Here is a 17868-nt window from a genome sequence, read left to right as displayed (position 1 = left end):
CCTTCCTAACTTCTTTATGAATGCCTGTAGCCACACTCCCATCTCTACATGGGAACCTGGCCCTGTCCACCTCACAAGCATGAGCAGGACAGAGAACAGGTGTCTAGGTGCTACATCTGGTCCAAGGCCTGGCCCTCTTGTTCCCTTTCATCCTGGGATCCCCACAGGAGCTTGGACTTACACATCACAGACCTGGGTCATTTTGCCCTTCTGTCACCCTCATCGCCCGCCAAACCACCAAAGGGCCCACCTGGGGGGACCCTAAACTGAGGTTGTGCTCACCTGCTGGCTGCCAGCATTTATTCATACAGATAAGCACTGCCCACTACCCTCCAGGCATAACTCAGTCACCCATGTGACACTGGGGTGGGCCTCCCATCAAGTTTCTCAATGAGGTTATCCCTCCTGGTTGGCCCTGGCCCTGTCCTGGGAGTGGCTCCACGTGGGGTGGTAGCTTCAAGGAAATCTGAGGGAGGTGGGGTGCCTGGTAGCAAGGAGTGAGCAAAAGAAGATATAGAATCTGTGGACTGGTTACAGCTGAGCTCACGTGGTGTAGATAGTGTAGACAGGCAGTGGCCTAGAGGGATGGCACTACTGAAGATGCCCACCAGGTGTCCTTGGGCACCATCCATGGCATTCCTTCTGCCTTCCAGAGCCCCACCCCCACCCCCAGACAGGGTTTACTTGACATTCACCCTGCGTCCCTCTCTGAGCCACACTGCTAGACTTGAGGGTGGAGGCTGGAGTCTTCTATGAGATGTGTTAGGTGTCCCAGGACAGGTGACCATACTGCTCTGTGCCTCAGTTTCCTCATCTTGAAGCAGAGGGAACCTCCAGGGTCAAGTGTCCTGTGGCAATTGGGGCACACTTCACCTTGCACATGGCCTCCACTGCCACCTCCCAGGTGAGCACAGGCCCAGCTGTGGTGGCTGCAGAGCTAGGGATATGGCCAAGACTCAGCTCATGGGGCTGCTGGGGTGTGGAGTTTCAGGGCTCCTGGGCTAGCCTGGGCTGGGTCCCCATGGTGATTGTGCTCAGGCCCTCGAGCCACCACTACTGCAGGTTGATGGATGGGATACTCAGACACAGGAACTGCTGGGCCTGCTGCAGCTGTCAAACATGCCCAGCATCCAGCCTCTGGGCCAGGTTCGGTGCCTTCACTGTGCAGTCAGAGAGAGGGATGGTGTATTATGGCCCACTGTCCTGCAGCAAAGGAGAGGAAAGTCAACATCCCCAGCCTTTGGAGTCCTGGCATCACCAAATAATGTCACCCACATGTGAGCAGCAAAGGAGCGATTCTCGGTGGCCAGGAAACTGAGACCTTAAGGTTATGTGAGCCACCCTCAAGAAGTTGGTCCCAGGTGGTACAGTCTGGGCCACTCTTGGGATGTGGACCTGAGGCTCTGGGCTGTGGAAGCAGGCAGACTCTCAGCACAGCACCAGTTCCAGGAGGTCCGATGTGGGAATGGTGGCCCATATCTTATTCTAGGCCATGCCACCATCTGATACCCACAGACGGACAAAGAAAAGGCTGGACAGGGGCTCCACAGAGACTGGCTTCTGGGGACAAAGAGATTAGGTCAGGTGCAGTCTTCCTGTAGATGTTAACTCTCATGGAGGGTGCCAGGTCTGCCTCCAGGGACTGAGGTGGGAGAGGGAGACAAAATGGACTAGGACCTGAGTCAGCTGACCCTTCCTAGGCTCACTGCAAGGACACTTGGATTAGGCATTAGTCCCTAGAAAATGAATCCACCAGTGGGATCAGGACAGATATAAGATAAAACAGGAAAAAATAAAATAACTCACCAGGAAAGTGCTCTGACTAAGCTGTTCATACACATGCACAAACACACACATTCATGTACACACTGTGGACCCTGAGAAAGAAATCTACTAAGAAGGGATTCTGGTGGCTAAATGAGCTCAAATTAGAAAAAAAAAAAAAAAAAGAATTAGTAGCCATTTCTACACATAGGCTGCTATCACAAAAGCCTACACTGAACTGCCTGCCTGCACTGTGTTCCTGCTAGCTGAGCCAGCCCTTATAAAGGAGTTCCTAGAATCCCATTTCAACCAATAGGACTGAGGTTTCCCCATCTAATCAGAGCTTCACAGCTCTGACCAACCAAAGCAGCTCTATTCTGACCAATCAGGACAGTGCCTTTTGAACCAATCAAGTTGCAAAGATTTAGAGTCCTCATTTACATGGGGACAGACCAATCAGGGACCAGGGACAGGGACTTCTCTCTATATATAAGCCAGTTCCCATCTGATTTGGGGAGCATATGAGTGCATGTTGCCTTTCCATCAAGGACTAAAGCACCTGGCTGAGATGCAATACTGAAGCTGTCTCACAGGGTCAGAGTGGAGTGGACCAGCATGGGCCAGAGTAGACTGACACAGCACAGAGCAGAGCAGAGCTATCTAATCAGAGAGGGGCCAGCCATACAGCCATTCTGCATTCACAGCTGTGCTGTATCACAGTTGAGCTGTTCTACAGCCATTCTGGTTTCACAGCTGCACTTTTTTTTATAGCTCTGCTGTATGTATCACAAATGAGCTGTTTTGCACTGAATAGTTTCCTTCTTCACTCCATCCCAAATTTGGGGTTCCTGTTGTCATTCAAGTGACACCAATGACCATTGGTTAACAATGCACACACATGCTCGCATACACTCACACTCAAATACACACATCACATGCAAAGATATGCACACACACTCACATATACATATATCCACTCACACACACATACACATTCACACATGCGTACACACGTGCACACACATACCATCATATGTGCGCACACATGCATATATCCACTCACACATACACATATATACTCACATACACACTCATACACCCACATACAAAGACATTCACACTCTCACATACACACTCATACTCACATAGGCACATATCCACTCACAGAAATATACATACACATTCACACATAAATGCTCACATACACACATACACACACACATACATTCATACATACACACACTACACTTAAGACACATGCACATATATATACACACATGCATATACCCACTCATTCATTTATACACATACGCACTCACAGACACACTCATATACACACTCACATGTGCACATGCACATTCACAAATTCACATTCACCTGCATGCACATGAACATCCATACACATTCATGCACACACAATATACTTTTATACTCAAAATGCACCTACACACACACACATACACACCAGTACCACACATATATTACACATGCCCCTCCTTCTCTCTGACATATTTAGAGCAATCATGAACACAACTCCTGTGTCATTTGGAAGACACAGCTGGCAGAGCTGGTCCCTGCTCAATCTGGGTCTTCCAGACACTTAGTGTTGAGAGTTCAGGGCCATGAGGGGCTCCTCTGTCAATATCATTCTATATTTGGTTCTGATATACTTATGCATTTGACTTCTGTGGGAGATAGGCAGACAGCGGCGGCCTATTTGGACCCTCCCCCTGCAACATCTGGGAGGGAAGCCAAAATTATAAACAGCTTCCCAGGAGACCCTAACATGAACCACAGACTGTGTTATGTGCAGAGAATGGAAAATGCATTTTTTGGGAAAGCCACACTTTCTATTTTCCATCTTTCCTGCCACCCCATAAAATAGGGACTGTGCCTTTGAAGGAGGACCACAAAGACAATGGCAATTCTCAGGAGGGCAGGAGGTGAGGAGGAAGCTGGTGCCCTCCCGGCTCCTGGCCCTCAATGGCTTCTGTAAGAGTCAGGCAGCATCTCCCCTCCAGGCCTCCAATCATAGTGACCATGAGTGAAAATGACACTTGTCCCCATCTGCTATGGGCTGAATTGTGTGCCCCCAAAGCCATGTGCTACAGCCTTAACCCTCTGTGTGACTATGTTGGAAATGAGGCCTTTTAGGAGGCAATTAAATCAAAATGAGGTCACTAGGGTGGCTCCTAATCCAATATGACTGGTGTCCTTATAAGGAGAGATTAGGACACAGACATACACAGAGAGACAACTGTGTGAGGACACAGGGAGATGACAGCCATCTGCAAGTCATGGAGAGGCCTCAGGAAAAACCACCCCTGTCCACACCTTGACCTTGGAGTTCCAGCCTCCAGGACTGTGAGACAATAAATTTCTGCTTGTAGTACTTGTCATGCAGCCTAATACACCATTAACTGCCTAATACACCATTAACTGACTAGTACACCATCTAACTCCTAGGTGCAAGTAGATCCCAAGCCTTTGGCTATGACCATACCCTGAACAGCCCAACACGCATAGGCATATTAGGAATTCCATTGCTGGCTGCTCCAGCAACCTTTAGACCATACAAAGCCAATCAATCCTGGTCCTAGGGAAGCTAGCAGATCTAGGATCACAGTCTGCAAAGGCTGCTCAGGTTTGGGTGGCTCCAGGATACCCACCTCCACGCTCTGCTTGGGTTCGGCAGGTGCCTCAGGGCTGGGGCTTGCAGGAACCACTGGGTGTGTCAGGAAACACTCTTGGCAGACTCTGCTCTGCCTGCTATTCTCTGCCTTGAATTTGGAGCACTTCCCACAAATGACCTGCCAGACAGAGGGCACCTGTGACCCTACCTGCCAGGGACAAAAGACTGTCCTGGAAGAGGCTAGAAGGGCCACAAGGCCAGAAGAGATGAAACATCGTGGGCAAAGAGGAAGGGCTTCTCCGCAAGTAATAGGGGCCAGGAGCCTTGCTGGAGGGCAGAGACCCCGAGGCTGGAGGGTCCAGGGCCCAGGTGTCTGAATGCAGAGAAAAGACTGGGAGGAGCCACCAAGAATGAGATTGCCCAGGGCCAGCCTCCTCTTGCCCAGACTCACCACCCCACATGACTTGCAGTGGTGCCTCCTCTTGGTGATGGAGTTGAAGATCTCGCCACAGCTCCTGCAGCCCTGTTTTTCCTTGTCACGTCTAGTCTTAGAGGACCCTTTCCTGGGCTCAAGCTGTGGGGTCAAACAGCGGCAGTCAGCTTCTGAGCACATGGATGGTGGCTGTGTGATACATGGGCAATGCACACAGGGCAAAAAAGCCGGCTGTGCACCAGGTGGTGAAGCAGGAGTCCTGTGGACCACCATCTGCCTAGCCCTCCCCTGAGGCTACCCTGCTGTCACACAGAGTGAGAGTCTAAGTGGATCCAGAACATATGCTTGGGATGACTGGCCCTACATGGAGGCCGGTGACTTAATCTACTGTGTCTGAAAAGATAGCCACTGGAACTTATGCTGAGAGAGATAGCAGCTGATCTGCACAGGGGCCCAGAGTCAGGGACTAGGGTGTTTGCCTGGAGCATCTGGCCCTGTGGCCCTCACTCCCACATTCTGTCCTTCATGAGGCCCTGGAGCTTGAGACACACTTCTCACTGGGCACATGTGTGAAAGTACTTTCCTTGGGTCAAAGAGAAAACTTTCAGCCTCCAGAACTGAGAGAGAATAAATGTCTGTGGTCTAGGTCACCAAGTCTATGGTATTTTGTTACAGAAGCTTGAGCTGATTAATACTGACATGTTGGTGCAAATCCTGACCTGTACTTTCCAGCTGTGTAGGTTCCACTCGAGCTTTCTACCCTCTCACCCCCACCCCATGGGCTCTACCACTGTGAGGCTGCACCAGCCTGGAAAGAGGAGCCCAGGGACAGGCTGGCTCCTCTGAGGGTGAGGGAGATGCTTGCTCTGCTAAAGGCCCCAGCTCCTCCTCTGTGTCACGACCCCCTGCTCTGTGGACATTGGGTGGAAGACAGCCCTGGGGCCTCTCTCAATTTATCCCACAGAGGACATGCCAAGGGGAAAATGGGCATCACAGACACTATAAGCCATGTGTTCTCCCTGAGGCCACCTCTGGCCTTGGTCGCCAGCCACACTGAAGTCCCTCACTGCAGTCAGGCCACCTTCCCTAGAGACCATCTCTCAAGATTGCTTGGGGCCATATGTGAGGAGGGCATGGGGCCTGAGGAAGGGAATAAGAGGAGAGACAAGGCCATCCAGGGGTCTGCTGTTGCTAGGCAGCCCCTGCCATCCACTGATACTCAGGATGAATCCACTGTCCCTCTTTTCCAGGTGAGAACATGGAAGGGAAGGCCTGGAGAAGGGAGTGGCTGGCAGTAGGGTGGCTAGGTCTGCTACCTTGCCTGTGAGCCCGGACGTGCACTCAGCCCAAAGGCAGAACCATAGCTCTCATGCCCCTATGGGCAGTACTGCATGGCTGCTGAGAACACAGGGAGGCCATGGGGGCCAACTGAGTGTCCCTAAGGGATGAAGTGTAGGGCCAATCCACATGGGATGGAGGAGAAGCATCAGTGGGTCTGGGGTGTGCAACCAGGAGTGTGGCCCTTGATGGCCAGCAGGGATACCATCCTGGCCAAAAGGACAGAAGGCAGTTCCCAGAGTAGGGTGGCTTGAGGGTGGGGTTTGGAGGAGTGTTCCATCCATTATCCTTTGCCAGGCAAGTCTTCCCACCAACCAACAGCAGCAACTGAGTTGAGCCAAGTGCTCAGACGGGGTCCCAATTGGGTGCCAGCTTCCTTGGTGCTGAGCACTGTGGCCCACTGTCACAGACCCTTTGGGCAATTCCTGAAGACAGTTTTGACACCAAGGTCTGGCAGGATTGGCAGATGGCTGGTGACTAAGTAGCTGAAGGGCAGGTAACCCACCAGCATCTCAGGCACAGGTCTTCCCGGTCAACCCTACTTTCTTTTGGGGCATGGATATCCAACACCTTGACCAAAGGGAGCTGCTCATATTTTCTGTTTGGCTGTTGAGATAGGGAGAGTCCTGGGCCAAGTCTTCTCAGGGAGGTCCAACACTAGCTTCCGTGGTCTTACCCTGAGTATGCCAGTATCGATCCATTTCACTCAGTGTTTTATCTTCAGTAAATTTGGTTACACATCAGGGAGGCAGGAGTCTAATTCAGTAAGAATCAAATTCCAAAGCGCAGCCCTGACAGCCAGCACCGAGGATGGAGTCACACAGCTATCCTCTGGGCCCAGGTGCGGACACAGGCTCCAGTCTCAGGCCCAGCCCTCTGCCCCCGCAGGCAGCTCTATCCAGGTGCCCTGGTGGGTAGGGGAGTAGAAGGCAGTGCCAGCTTTGTGCACACTGACGTTATTCGAGGTCTTGTGGTAGGAACTCGCTCAGCTCCAGGGAGAGGTCCCTGTGTTACTATGGTGGGTCTGGACCCAGGTGTGGGAAAGGATGAAGGGGTGTTGCACTGTGATGTTTCTATGATTCTGCAAAGAGTGACACAGCTAGCAGAGTGGGAAGGCTCTGGGTTGTGCAAGACCACCTTGCAGAACTTCCTGGGTAGGGTTTAGCCTCTCTTAGGAGAGAAGGGCTTGTGGGAACTGCATCTGAGAACACCAGGAAATCAGACCAACATCCCACGAATGGGCTCACTTTTCCTCTCCAAATATGCTAAGAAAAAGCTTATGTCTGACATATTGTAGCAAAGATCACTCATTTTGGTGTCAATTAAAACTCACTTTTGGGTGCCTTCTACAAACGTCCCCTGAGCATGTCTGAGTCTTGCCCTGCAAAGCCACAGCTCAACATACACGGAATTGTCCTGGGTCCACCAAAATCTCTGCTCACAGCAGACACCAATGAGAAAATTTGGCCCGTCCACATGAACCAAGGCCCAAGCAGGTTGTCTGTCATTGTTTGTTTGTATTGGGGCCCAGCCAGGACTTGGGGTTGGTAAAGGGTCAGGAACAAGGAGACCTGAACTTGAATTGTGACCTCAAGCATACAGCAAGTCAGGGATGCTTCAGAGCCCTTGGAAGGCTGAGACTCGGGGCAGGAGAAGGCAGGGAGGTCTGGGCATCCACCTGGACAAGTATGGCCGTTACCACCCAGCAGTTCTGCTGATCAAAGCCTGGCCTGGGGGGACCCCCAAACTTTTCACCCATCAAAGGAGTTGGGTGACCAGTTAGAGGGGAACCAGTGTGACCATCAGGTACCTGAATGGCTACTCTCTCATGTCTCTGACCAGGGAAAGGTGCAGTTGAGGTGGAGAGGGGGGAGCTTGCTGAGGCCCTACTCTACAGGTTAAAATATTTAAAACATGCCCTGGCTTGTGTGGTTCAGTGGCCTGAGCACCCACCTGTGAACCAAAACGTTGCTGGTTTGATTCCAGATCGGGGCACATGCCTGGGTTGCAGGCCAGGTCCTTGGTTGAGGGTAGGGGCTGAGGGCCAGGGCAGGGGGCGGGGGCAGGGGCATGCGAGAGGCAAGTGATTGATGTTTCTCTCCCATTCTCCTTCCCTACCCCTCTCTCTATAAAATCTTAAAAAAAAAAAAAAATTAAAACATGGCCTTTAGGCCCTTTTGAATATCCCCTGAGGAGGCCCCACCTGCCCTGCTTACCAGCCCCAGCACCACCTCCTGCTCCTCTCTCCCTGCCTTGGGACTGGGTTCTCTCCAGCTTGGCTTCCCTGATCATGGGCCCACGATTCCACTTTGGGCTCCATTTTCCTGCATTCAGGACTCAGGCCCATCTCCAGCTGCCTGTGGATTCACCCTGGGAAGTGCACCCAATAAACAATGGAGTAATGTGATGGCTAGATCATGTAGGGCCCTGCATGGGATCCAGCTCAGCTCCCCAACCGAGGTGCAGAGGTCCTACCTGTTGTTTGCTCAGGGAAGTTACATGATTGATGCTTGGGTGTGTGAGCTGCTTTTCATGATGTTCCTAGCTGTTTCAGAAAGGAGCCTGGCCATGCTTTCCCTCCCTGCATTACACTGCCCAGGCTACAAGAAGGTGAGCATGCCTGGGATAGGAGCCTTAGTTAAGCACAAACACCTCCCTGGACCCATCCTCCCAGGCAGCATTGAGAACCTCCCTCCATCCTCCTGGGCCCAACTGGCTGGTCAGATGTTGCCTCCAAGAAGCCTTTCCTGATACCCTGCAGGCCTTCGTTACAGGGCCCCTGCTTGCCTGCCTGAATCCCCAGTTGCTGGGGCCTTTTAAGGCTGGGCACTGCCTTGATTCACATCTATTCAGCGTATTTCACTTGAGGTGAAGAGCTCAGGTCTCCAGAACTCAGATGGGACTTCTACCCATCTGAGAACATGGACATTCAGGTCCCTGTGGGTTCCCCCTAGCCCTCCACCAACAGGCCCCAGGGTCATCACTACAGGGACCTGGGTCACACAGATCACCCTGGTTTGACCTCACCCTCCAGGGTACCCTAGCCTGACCCAACCCTCCTGCCTCTTCTGGGTGGTCACTCACCCCTGCAGCACTCCCTCTACTATCAGCCACCACTGCAGACTCCTCAGAGCTGACACTCACCATCTGAAAGGTACAGAGACAGCTGGCATGAATGGAGGTTCCATGGCCACATGCTAAAGTCTAGTGCAGTGTCGAAATGACCCCAGCCCTCCATCTGATTATCACAGCCTCACAGGGAGGCATCCCCCTTTCTAGTTCTGCCCTCAGGTATCCTGTGGGGAGCTCGGCACCTGCCCTCTACTGCCAGGATTGGCCTCTGTGCTACCTTTAATGAGCAGGTATGGGGTGGGGGTTGTTTCTAGGCCACCTCCATTCAAGGCAGGGGACAGTACATTCCCTGTCCAGGAGTGATACAGTTTTCTTTCAAAATAGTCCAGGAAGCAGAAAAAAGCAAGATTTGATGCAAATATTAGGTAGATAAAGAGTTTGCCTGCAGGCTGAAGACCCAGTTTGGCCATAGAAAAGGACAGCCAGGCCTGGCGTCTGGGTCTCGGGCTGCTGGGCCAGGCTGGACTGGGCGTGTGTCAGCTTCAGGGACACCTCTGATGGGGAGCATGGAATGAGGTAGCCTCACTCTGAAGCCCAGACAGAGGAAGTGGCCGAGGCCCCAGGTGGCCCCCAAGGGACAAGGGATGACTGCCACCCTGACTCCCCCAGACCCCCAGGTGGCTCAGCATGGGAACAAGTGAGCTGCCCTACTGATACGATTATAGTACCCAGGTTCACATGAGATGAAGAAATTCCTCATTTGGCAGCTTCACCCAGGCCTGTCCTTCCTTCCTGAGCTTGAGTGCCACCTGGCTTCAAGGCACAGTGGTCCCCCCATGTGGGTACCCAGTAGAGAGTAGACAATGAGCATTTATCACCTGTCTGCCAGCCCCCTGGTTCTGGGCATGAGGATAACTCAGGATGAGAGGGAATCTTCCCTCCCTGACACCAGCCCTTGTGCAACAGGCCCGGGCAGCTGTAATGGGTAGTGGCTCCCTACAGCCACATGCACATCCAGGTGAGACTCATGAAAGAGGCAGGAAATCCCTCCCACACCCCCAGGGCTCTGGTGCTCACAGGTGGTTCTGGAGGGAGGGAGGGGTCCTCATCCTGGCTGAAGGAGCAGCTGAAGGCCTTGAAGGTCTGGCTGTTATGTTTGTGCTTCTCAATGGTGGCTTCAATGACCTGAAATCACACCACAGAGAACAAAGGCCCCCAGCATGCATGCCCTTAAAGGAAAACAAACATGGTGCCTCTGTCCCTGAGGACCAGGTCCTATAAGTCATCATGTTTCCCCTGACCTTGCACATTGGCAAAATCCCCACTCTAAGATGAGGAAATATATAAGGCCTGGGGTAATGACCAATGGCCAAGCAGGTCCCCACACCCTACCCCAGAGGTCCCAGTGCCACACACAAGTGGCTGGGCTCCTTCTCATGATGTTCTAGGACATGGGCTGATGCTTTCTGGGAATGTTCTCTGTGGATTTGAGGCCATGTTTCTATTTCCTACATCAGCATTTCCACCTGAACTCTGAATTTCTTTTTCTCCTCATATAGATATCTGTTCTATGCATTTTGGAAGCCAGTCTCTAACAGTGTTTGGTCTGACTGTGGCCACTTTGGGCTCCTCGTGGCTCTCTTTCAGCACTCCTGACCTTTGCCTTCACAGACTTGTCTGTAGCCTACATTCCCACTGTAGCCATTCCTGAGTGAGTTTGCTCTGGCTGTTCCAGGACACTTCCCTCCTCCCTTCCCAGCCTGTCCCTGGAAGCACAGACTCTATCCTGTAAGTCACACTGCTCATCCTGTTCAACCTGCTGGCCATGGAGAGAAGGCAACACGGACTCTCTCTGGAACTACAAAAGAGCTGAGATCCACCCGCAGGGTGAGGGGAACTCCCTGCCTGCCCACCTCTAGACCCTCTATATATATTTACTTATTGGGAGGCCAAACAAACAAATGGCTTGAAAGGCTTGTAGGGTCTAAAGGTGCTTATAAACTTGGTCACTCCATCATTTCAAGGTGGACAGATAGGTAGGGCAATGTCTGGAGATCATGGGGCTATTCAATCCCTTGTTCCAACAGAATATGGCCATACTACTCAAGAATTTGATGGTTTGGTTAGTTTTAAACTTTAGGAGCTTCACCTGAATCCATTCTTTCTTCTCTTCTTCCATCCTATGAAAAACAGAAACAGTATTTTATTAATTCAGTCTTGGATACTGACTATAAACCACTAGACTCCTCTTAGCCTTGCAGCACATACCTGAACTGCTCACTGTGTCGAAGTACACTTCAAGGCTTAGAAGACTGGCCCTGAAGTGCTCCAGAACACTGGCCAGATGGAATCAGGTGCAGCCTGGTGGGGTCATGTGTGTCCAGGTAGTCATGTGTGTCCAGATAGGGTCAGGTGTAGAGAGGTGAAGTCAGTGTGTTCAGGTAGGATCAAATGTATTTAGGTTTATCCAGGTGACTCATGTGTATCTAGGTAGGGTCAGGTGTGGCCAGGCATGGCCAAGTGGAATCTGGTGTGTCTGTCCAGGTGTCCAGCTGGAGCCATGTTTAATCATGTGGGAGTCAGGTGTAGCCAGATGAGGTCAGGTATGACCACGTGGGGTCAGGTGTGACCAGATGGAGTTAGATATAGTCACATAGGGTCAAATGGTGTCAGGTGTGGCCAGATGAGGACAAGTATGTCTAGGTGCGGGCAGGTATGGTATGCAGAGCCCTCTTTTGTGGATGTAAATCAATGCCTCCCTGGGCCACAAGGGGTTATTACAAAGGTCTTTGGTAGAATTGAAGGAAGGATCTCCCACATGTTGCCATCAGTGAGAGCACAAGCCTGGCACAGTCGTACAGGGTAGTGTGACAGTAGCTACGAAAACTTAAAGCAGACGTGCTAGCCTATAGCCAGCAATTCTATTTCAGGAGTCCATGTGACAGAGAGAATACACATAAGCACAAAACCTGGTGCAAAATGCAACAGCAAGACCCCACAGGAGCCTAGGTGTGTCTCAGTGCGAACTGGTCAATGATCATAGTGAAGAATTACATTATTTAGGAAATAGCACTCAGGTTAAGATGATGTCTGATAAGTTAAGTGAAAAAAACGAGATGCAGAACAGGTTATACAGTACATAGCCATCTGTGATTTCACAATAGATACATATGTATAAGCACATAAATTTTGGAAGGATATTTGAAGGATAGTTAAGAATGTCCACTGTGGGGAGAAACAGGTAGACAGAGGCTAAATTTTCATTGACTTCCCCTTATTCTCTTACATTTTAAATCACAAATAAGTGAACACAATGAATAAATAAAAGCACATGGCAAGGTTATCTGGTTTAGAAAAAGAGGGTATCTGCTAAAATTCTAAGTCAAGTCACACAGCTGAGCCTACCGGGTTTGCAGCTCCAGGGACCTTTTCCTTCCCGTTATGATGAATGTATGGGCTGAGTGTGGCTTGTTGATATCCTGCACCTAAAGTCACATGACCAAGGACAGAACAAAACAGCCAGTCACTTAGCAGGCCCTGAGCTGTGGCCTCATGCTCTCAGACATAGAGGTCTTTTCTGAGGAGGGGGCAGGGGTGTTTCAGTGCATCTGCTGGGAAGGTGCCTGGCTCGAGGTCATGATTGGGGGACAGTTGTTTCATGACCAAGTCTGTGGGGGACAGTGGACCATCTTGTGAAGGAGCAGCTAGGATCTCTCATCTGCCAAATCTGCCTGCCCCCTGGGATTCCTGGGAAGTCGGCAGCCAGCCCCTGGACAAGCTGAGCATTTCCCTATCAAGAAACCCACAGTCATGACACCTGACAGAGGGAACAGACTCTTAGGAGAAGAGCCAGGACGATCTCTGCTGTTCTGCATACCTGAGCTTTGTGGCTGAATGTGGCTCTTAGGCAGGTCGCCATCAGAACCAGCACCTGCGTGTGAGGTATATGGGCCTGGCCTGCCCAAGGTCGTCAGTGGGGCCTCACAGCAGAACTTTCCCAAGCAGCCAAAGGTTGAGAACTTCTACTTTAATACATCCAGTTAATTACACAGACTGATTTTTTTTTTTTTTTTTAACAGAGAAACACTAGAAAAGTATTCTTTTAACTATGGGAAAAGTATTGTTTTCTCTAGTTAGTCATTACTAATAATGGTATTTCTTAAACATGAATTCAGAGAATTTCAAGGTAAGAAGGGTTTTTTGTTGTTGTTGTTTTTTTTTTTTTTTTTTCTCTTGTATCACTAAGTCAAAACTTCACTTTCTAGATACTATTTAAACACTTGGATTTAGCTAGTATTTTTGAGCACTTGTTAATTCACAGCCTTTCCCCACAGGAGAAGGAACTGATTCTAGTTCCTGGAGCTCCCATGCCAGGAGACACTGACAGGCTCAGGAAACTGGAACAGCAAGGACAGCAGGTTTTCTGAACCTCAGGCTCAGGCATTGGTGGAATTTTGTTTGGGCAGAGTTAGTGTGGGAGAGGGGAGAGTGTGGACGGGGATCAGGCATTCACCACAAGCTTCGCCTTTAGGTCTGTGAATGGGGTCCTTAGCACTGACTTCACAGGGGACAGATGTCAGCCAAGGTCCTAGTGCCATCCTTTACCCTGTGAGTATGAGGCCTGCAGTGCCCTAGCAGATGGGCCAAGTAGAGGGACAGGGGATCCTGCCCACCCAGCCCAGGATGCCAGGTCAAGACACCCTCAGAGACAGTCCAGCCATGCCTGGATCACACTATAGAGTAGAGGCTTAGAGAAGTGGGCCAGTGGCCAGGTGTACAGCAGAGATCAGAGCCTGTGTCCCCATATCTGCTCTGTGCCTTCCGAGGGGAGTGGGGAAGAAGGGAGGAGCTCACCCACCTGGAGGTCTGAAATGGCAATCTTTTCCCGGACACTGAACTTCTGGCCCATGAGCCACAGTTTGGGCACACAGTACAGGATCATGCTGTTGAACTTTGATAGGGAAAGCAGGGTAAGCAGCAGGCAGGCTTCCAGGTGACCCCATAGAGAAAGCATCCCAGGGAGGAGGTGTGTAATGGCTCCAGAGCTGGGCAGGGGTGGAGTTGGGCAGGGCTGAAAATGGCCTGATGGGGATTTGGGGATGGGGCTCACCAGGAAGAGGTGGCGGTCTTGGGCCGTGCCATTCTTGGCTGACAGCTTCTGGATATGGCCCTCTTTGATCAGTTCATTGGCAGGGTTGACAATGTCCTCCTCCCCACCCAGTTGTTCATATACTTCTAAGAGCTTATGCATTTTCTCCTGCAAGAGACATAGGGCTCAGGAAGCTGGGTGGCCACAATGACTGGAGGTCTGCAGGGCTGCCATGGACCAGAGGTGAGTGGAGCCCCACCATGTAGTATGGTCCAGAACCAAGATGGGACAATGAGCCTACTTGCAGGAGAGGTAGGAGGGAAAGCATGGGGTAACTGACACTCAAGTTGAGCACTGAAGGATGACTAGAAGTTCACAGTGCACAGAACAACAAATGATAACAGCAGCTAATGCTGCTGCTATGTGCTGGGCAGTGTTCCACACACAATATAGCTATTAGCTCATTTAATTCTAGCATTGACCCTTTCAGGTCGGTGCCATTATTATCTCCAATTTACAGACAAGGAAACTGGGGCATAGAGAAGTCAAGTGACTTGCTGAAGGCATTTCAGCTGCAGAACTGGGACTGACCCTCTCAGCCTCTACACTGCATGCCAGCTCCATCTATGGGGCTTCAATGGAGACCTTCGGGGACACATGTCGGGAAGCTGTACATTTTACTTCAAACAGTTCTCCCTCTTCTAGTAGCCTTGCCTCATTTCCTGCTCCACCAGACCCATCATGAGACCAGACTTTTGCTAATCTGCAGTTCATCTCCCTCTGGCCTCATGACTGGTTGGGCGGTCACATGACCAACCAGTCCCCCTGGGATAGGATAGGAGAGAGTCAGTAGCTATGGCTCCAGCCCTGAGCCAAGAGTTCATGGGCACTGACTTGTCACTACTACCACTTGGGGCCTGAGCCAGGAGTAAAGGAGTGAATGCAGAATTCTGTGGCCCATGGAAGCTCCCCCATATGTCCATAGGCTCTGTATGGGCTCATGACCACAGAGTTCTGCAAAGCAGCTTTCCCTCCTTCATTAGATTTAGCCTTGGGTAAGAAAAAGAGGGAAATTATATTTTAAAAAGACCCAGAGTAAAATGTGGCCTGTTTAGGGTTGCCATGGGTGCTCTACAGTGGACCTGACTTCAGTCCAGTCTGGTCCAGGGACTCCAAACCCAGACCTGGGGATATATAGGCAATGAGGACACTGGAAGTAGACCACACATAACAAAAGCTGTCTCAGAACAAGCTGCCGACTTCTCAATTCTCACTTTTGAGAAATGTGGGATTAAAAAAAATATTTCACTTCCTTTTTTCTCTAAAATACAACAGTGTCCTACAGAATAATATTGAATATAAACTGTAACTGGGCGGGGGTGGTGGTGTGGGGGACAGTGTCTGTGTGAAGGTAAACAGGCCTTAGGATCAGGAGATAGACACCAGAGCTGGGTAGGAACTGTGGTGACCTGGAGAGTTGGACCGTGTGCAGACCAAACAGGGGACAGAGCCACCTGAGCCACAGGATATCAGCATGGGCTCAAGGAGGTCTACTTACCCCAACCTCATTACACGGACATGTTAGATAAACAAGGACATGTGTCTCCTCCACCTTTGGGCTGTATTTGGAGGCAAGGTCTTTGGAGGTGATTAAGTTTAGGTAAGGTCACAGTCATGAGAGCAAATCCCCAAGATGGGATTAAAACGTGATAAGAAGAGACCCAGAAAGCTTTGTTGCTCTGTCTGCCATGTGAGGACACAGTGAGAAGGTAGCTGCCTGCAAGCTAGGACTGAATCTGCTGGCACCTTGATCTGGGACTCTTAGCCTCCAGAACTCTGAGAATACATGTGTGTTGTTTAAATTGCCCTGTCCGTGATATTTTGTTATAGCCACCTGAGCTGACTAAAACAGCTTGAGTGAATGAATAAATGGAAGTGATGGGAACACTGAGAGCTAACCTTGTGCCCAGTCCTCTTCTGTTTTATGTAGAGTGATTTAATCTCCACAACAGCCCAATGAGACAGGTTCTGTCAGTGATTGTGTTTTACAAATGGGGAAACTGAGACACAGAGCGCTAAATAACATACCAACAATCATCGAGCTAGTATGAGGCGGGCCTGTCTAATCCTCAACAGAGCCCCTGTATGTCTTGTGGGACATGTGGGTGTATGTGCATGCTGATGAAACCCACCTGGGGATAGCTGTGTGCGTGTGCACACTGATAGAGCCCACCTAGGGACACGTGTGTGCATGTGTATGTTTGTGTATATGCGCATGCATGTCAATAAAGCCCACCTGGGACAGGTGGGTACATGTGCATGCAGATGAAGCCTATGTGAGGACAGATGTATGTGTGTGTGTGCACCAATGGTACCTGGCCCACCCCACACTCTTCCTTCATCACACTGTGAGTCCCTCAGATATCCTCCAGCAGTCACCTCCCCACTCACCACTTTCCGAATGGCAGCATTTGAGTGGCTGGCAGCAGTAGAGATGAGCTCCAAGGACTCTGCCAGAGGAAGATTTGGAGTTAGGTTATAGGGCACCTGGTGGCTCCACACACATCCTGAACCAGTGAGGCTAAGAGTTAGGTTTTTCCCTGTCCTCCCATGTCCCATGGTGCTCAAGAGGGCTGGTTAGTTGGGAGGTGGGGACATGACCCTGCAGACATACCTCATTTGCTGGGGCCTGAGGGACCAGCACCTCATTCCATGGGTAGCCTCTGCCCTGTGCTGTGTGACAGTCATTATCCTTTAGCCAGGTGTGACTCCTGCGACCCAGCAAGGCCCTTTTGAGGCCTAAGCATTGCCAGCATTTAGTACCCTCTCCTCAGAACCAGTGTCTGCCCCTCACACTGCAGTGGGAGCCGGGCATCTTCCTCTACCTCAGAGACCCTTGGTCACATCCCAAAGTGTGTTTAGGGGACACTTGAAACTCTCTCCCTCTCTCTCTGTCTCTGTCTCTCTGTCTGTGTCTCTCTCTGTCACTGTCTGTCTCTATCTTTGTTTCTGTCTCTATTTTTGTGTATCTCTCCATCTCAGTCCCTCTCTCTCTCTATCTCTCTGTATCTCTGCCTCTCTGTGTATGTCTCTCAATCTCTATCTCTCTGTCTCTGTCCCTCTGTCTCTCTCTTGACATAGGTTTTCAGCAAGTGCCCCTGATTTCACTTCTCAGGAGCCTGTTGGCCTCGTGGCAGCTCTGCTTACTCTCTGCATCCCTCCGGTCTGGGGCATCGGCTGGGAGCCGCTTCACATAGTCCTTCAGCATCAGCTCGTAGCGGGGGACCCTCTGCACAGGCTCCAGCATGTGGTGCTGCAGTGTCAGGTTTCCACACACCTCCTGCATCTGTGGGGAAGACAGAAAGTGTGGGTCACCCATGGGCACATGTGTGAACCCTGGGCCTCACCCTTACCTCAAGCCACCACAGCCCCCAGGAGGCTACCCAGAGCATCTGCACCTGCTGACTGCAGACTACATATTGTAGCAGAGGGAACTGTGGCCTAGAGAGGCTAAGCAATGGAGCAAGGGCCAGAACCCCG

The 17868-nt window shown here is 50.9% G+C and overlaps 1 protein-coding gene across 3 annotated transcripts in view; it reads right to left on the bottom strand.

Moving 5' to 3' along the window:
* Positions 1-272: 272 nt before the first annotated feature.
* The window catches only part of FGD3 (FYVE, RhoGEF and PH domain containing 3), a 54875-nt gene continuing 37279 nt past the window's right edge, over positions 273-17868 (bottom strand). The window contains exons 7-17 of one of the 3 annotated variants that reach the window (XM_090273945.1): positions 17536-17674; positions 16780-16838; positions 14350-14496; positions 14098-14190; positions 12645-12724; positions 11389-11419; positions 10317-10424; positions 9252-9314; positions 4848-4970; positions 4434-4574; positions 273-1203 (exon numbers count right to left, since the gene is read on the bottom strand). In XM_090273945.1, coding sequence (XP_090130071.1) covers positions 1189-1203; positions 4434-4574; positions 4848-4970; positions 9252-9314; positions 10317-10424; positions 11389-11419; positions 12645-12724; positions 14098-14190; positions 14350-14496; positions 16780-16838; positions 17536-17674 — 999 coding nt within the window. In that variant the 3' untranslated portion in view covers positions 273-1188. The remainder of the gene's footprint in view (positions 1204-4433; positions 4575-4847; positions 4971-9251; positions 9315-10316; positions 10425-11388; positions 11420-12644; positions 12725-14097; positions 14191-14349; positions 14497-16779; positions 16839-17535; positions 17675-17868) is intronic. The other 2 variants (XM_090273947.1, XM_090273946.1) reach the window with 2 other exon arrangements.

The sequence above is a fragment of the Furipterus horrens genome, unplaced genomic scaffold, assembly GCF_987537825.1.
Source record: "Furipterus horrens unplaced genomic scaffold, mFurHor1.1.pri manual_scaffold_4, whole genome shotgun sequence".
In the NCBI taxonomy this organism is placed as follows: domain Eukaryota; kingdom Metazoa; phylum Chordata; class Mammalia; order Chiroptera; family Furipteridae; genus Furipterus; species Furipterus horrens.
The sequence above is the reverse complement of the archived record's forward strand: the minus strand, read 5'-3'. Positions and strand labels throughout refer to the sequence as shown.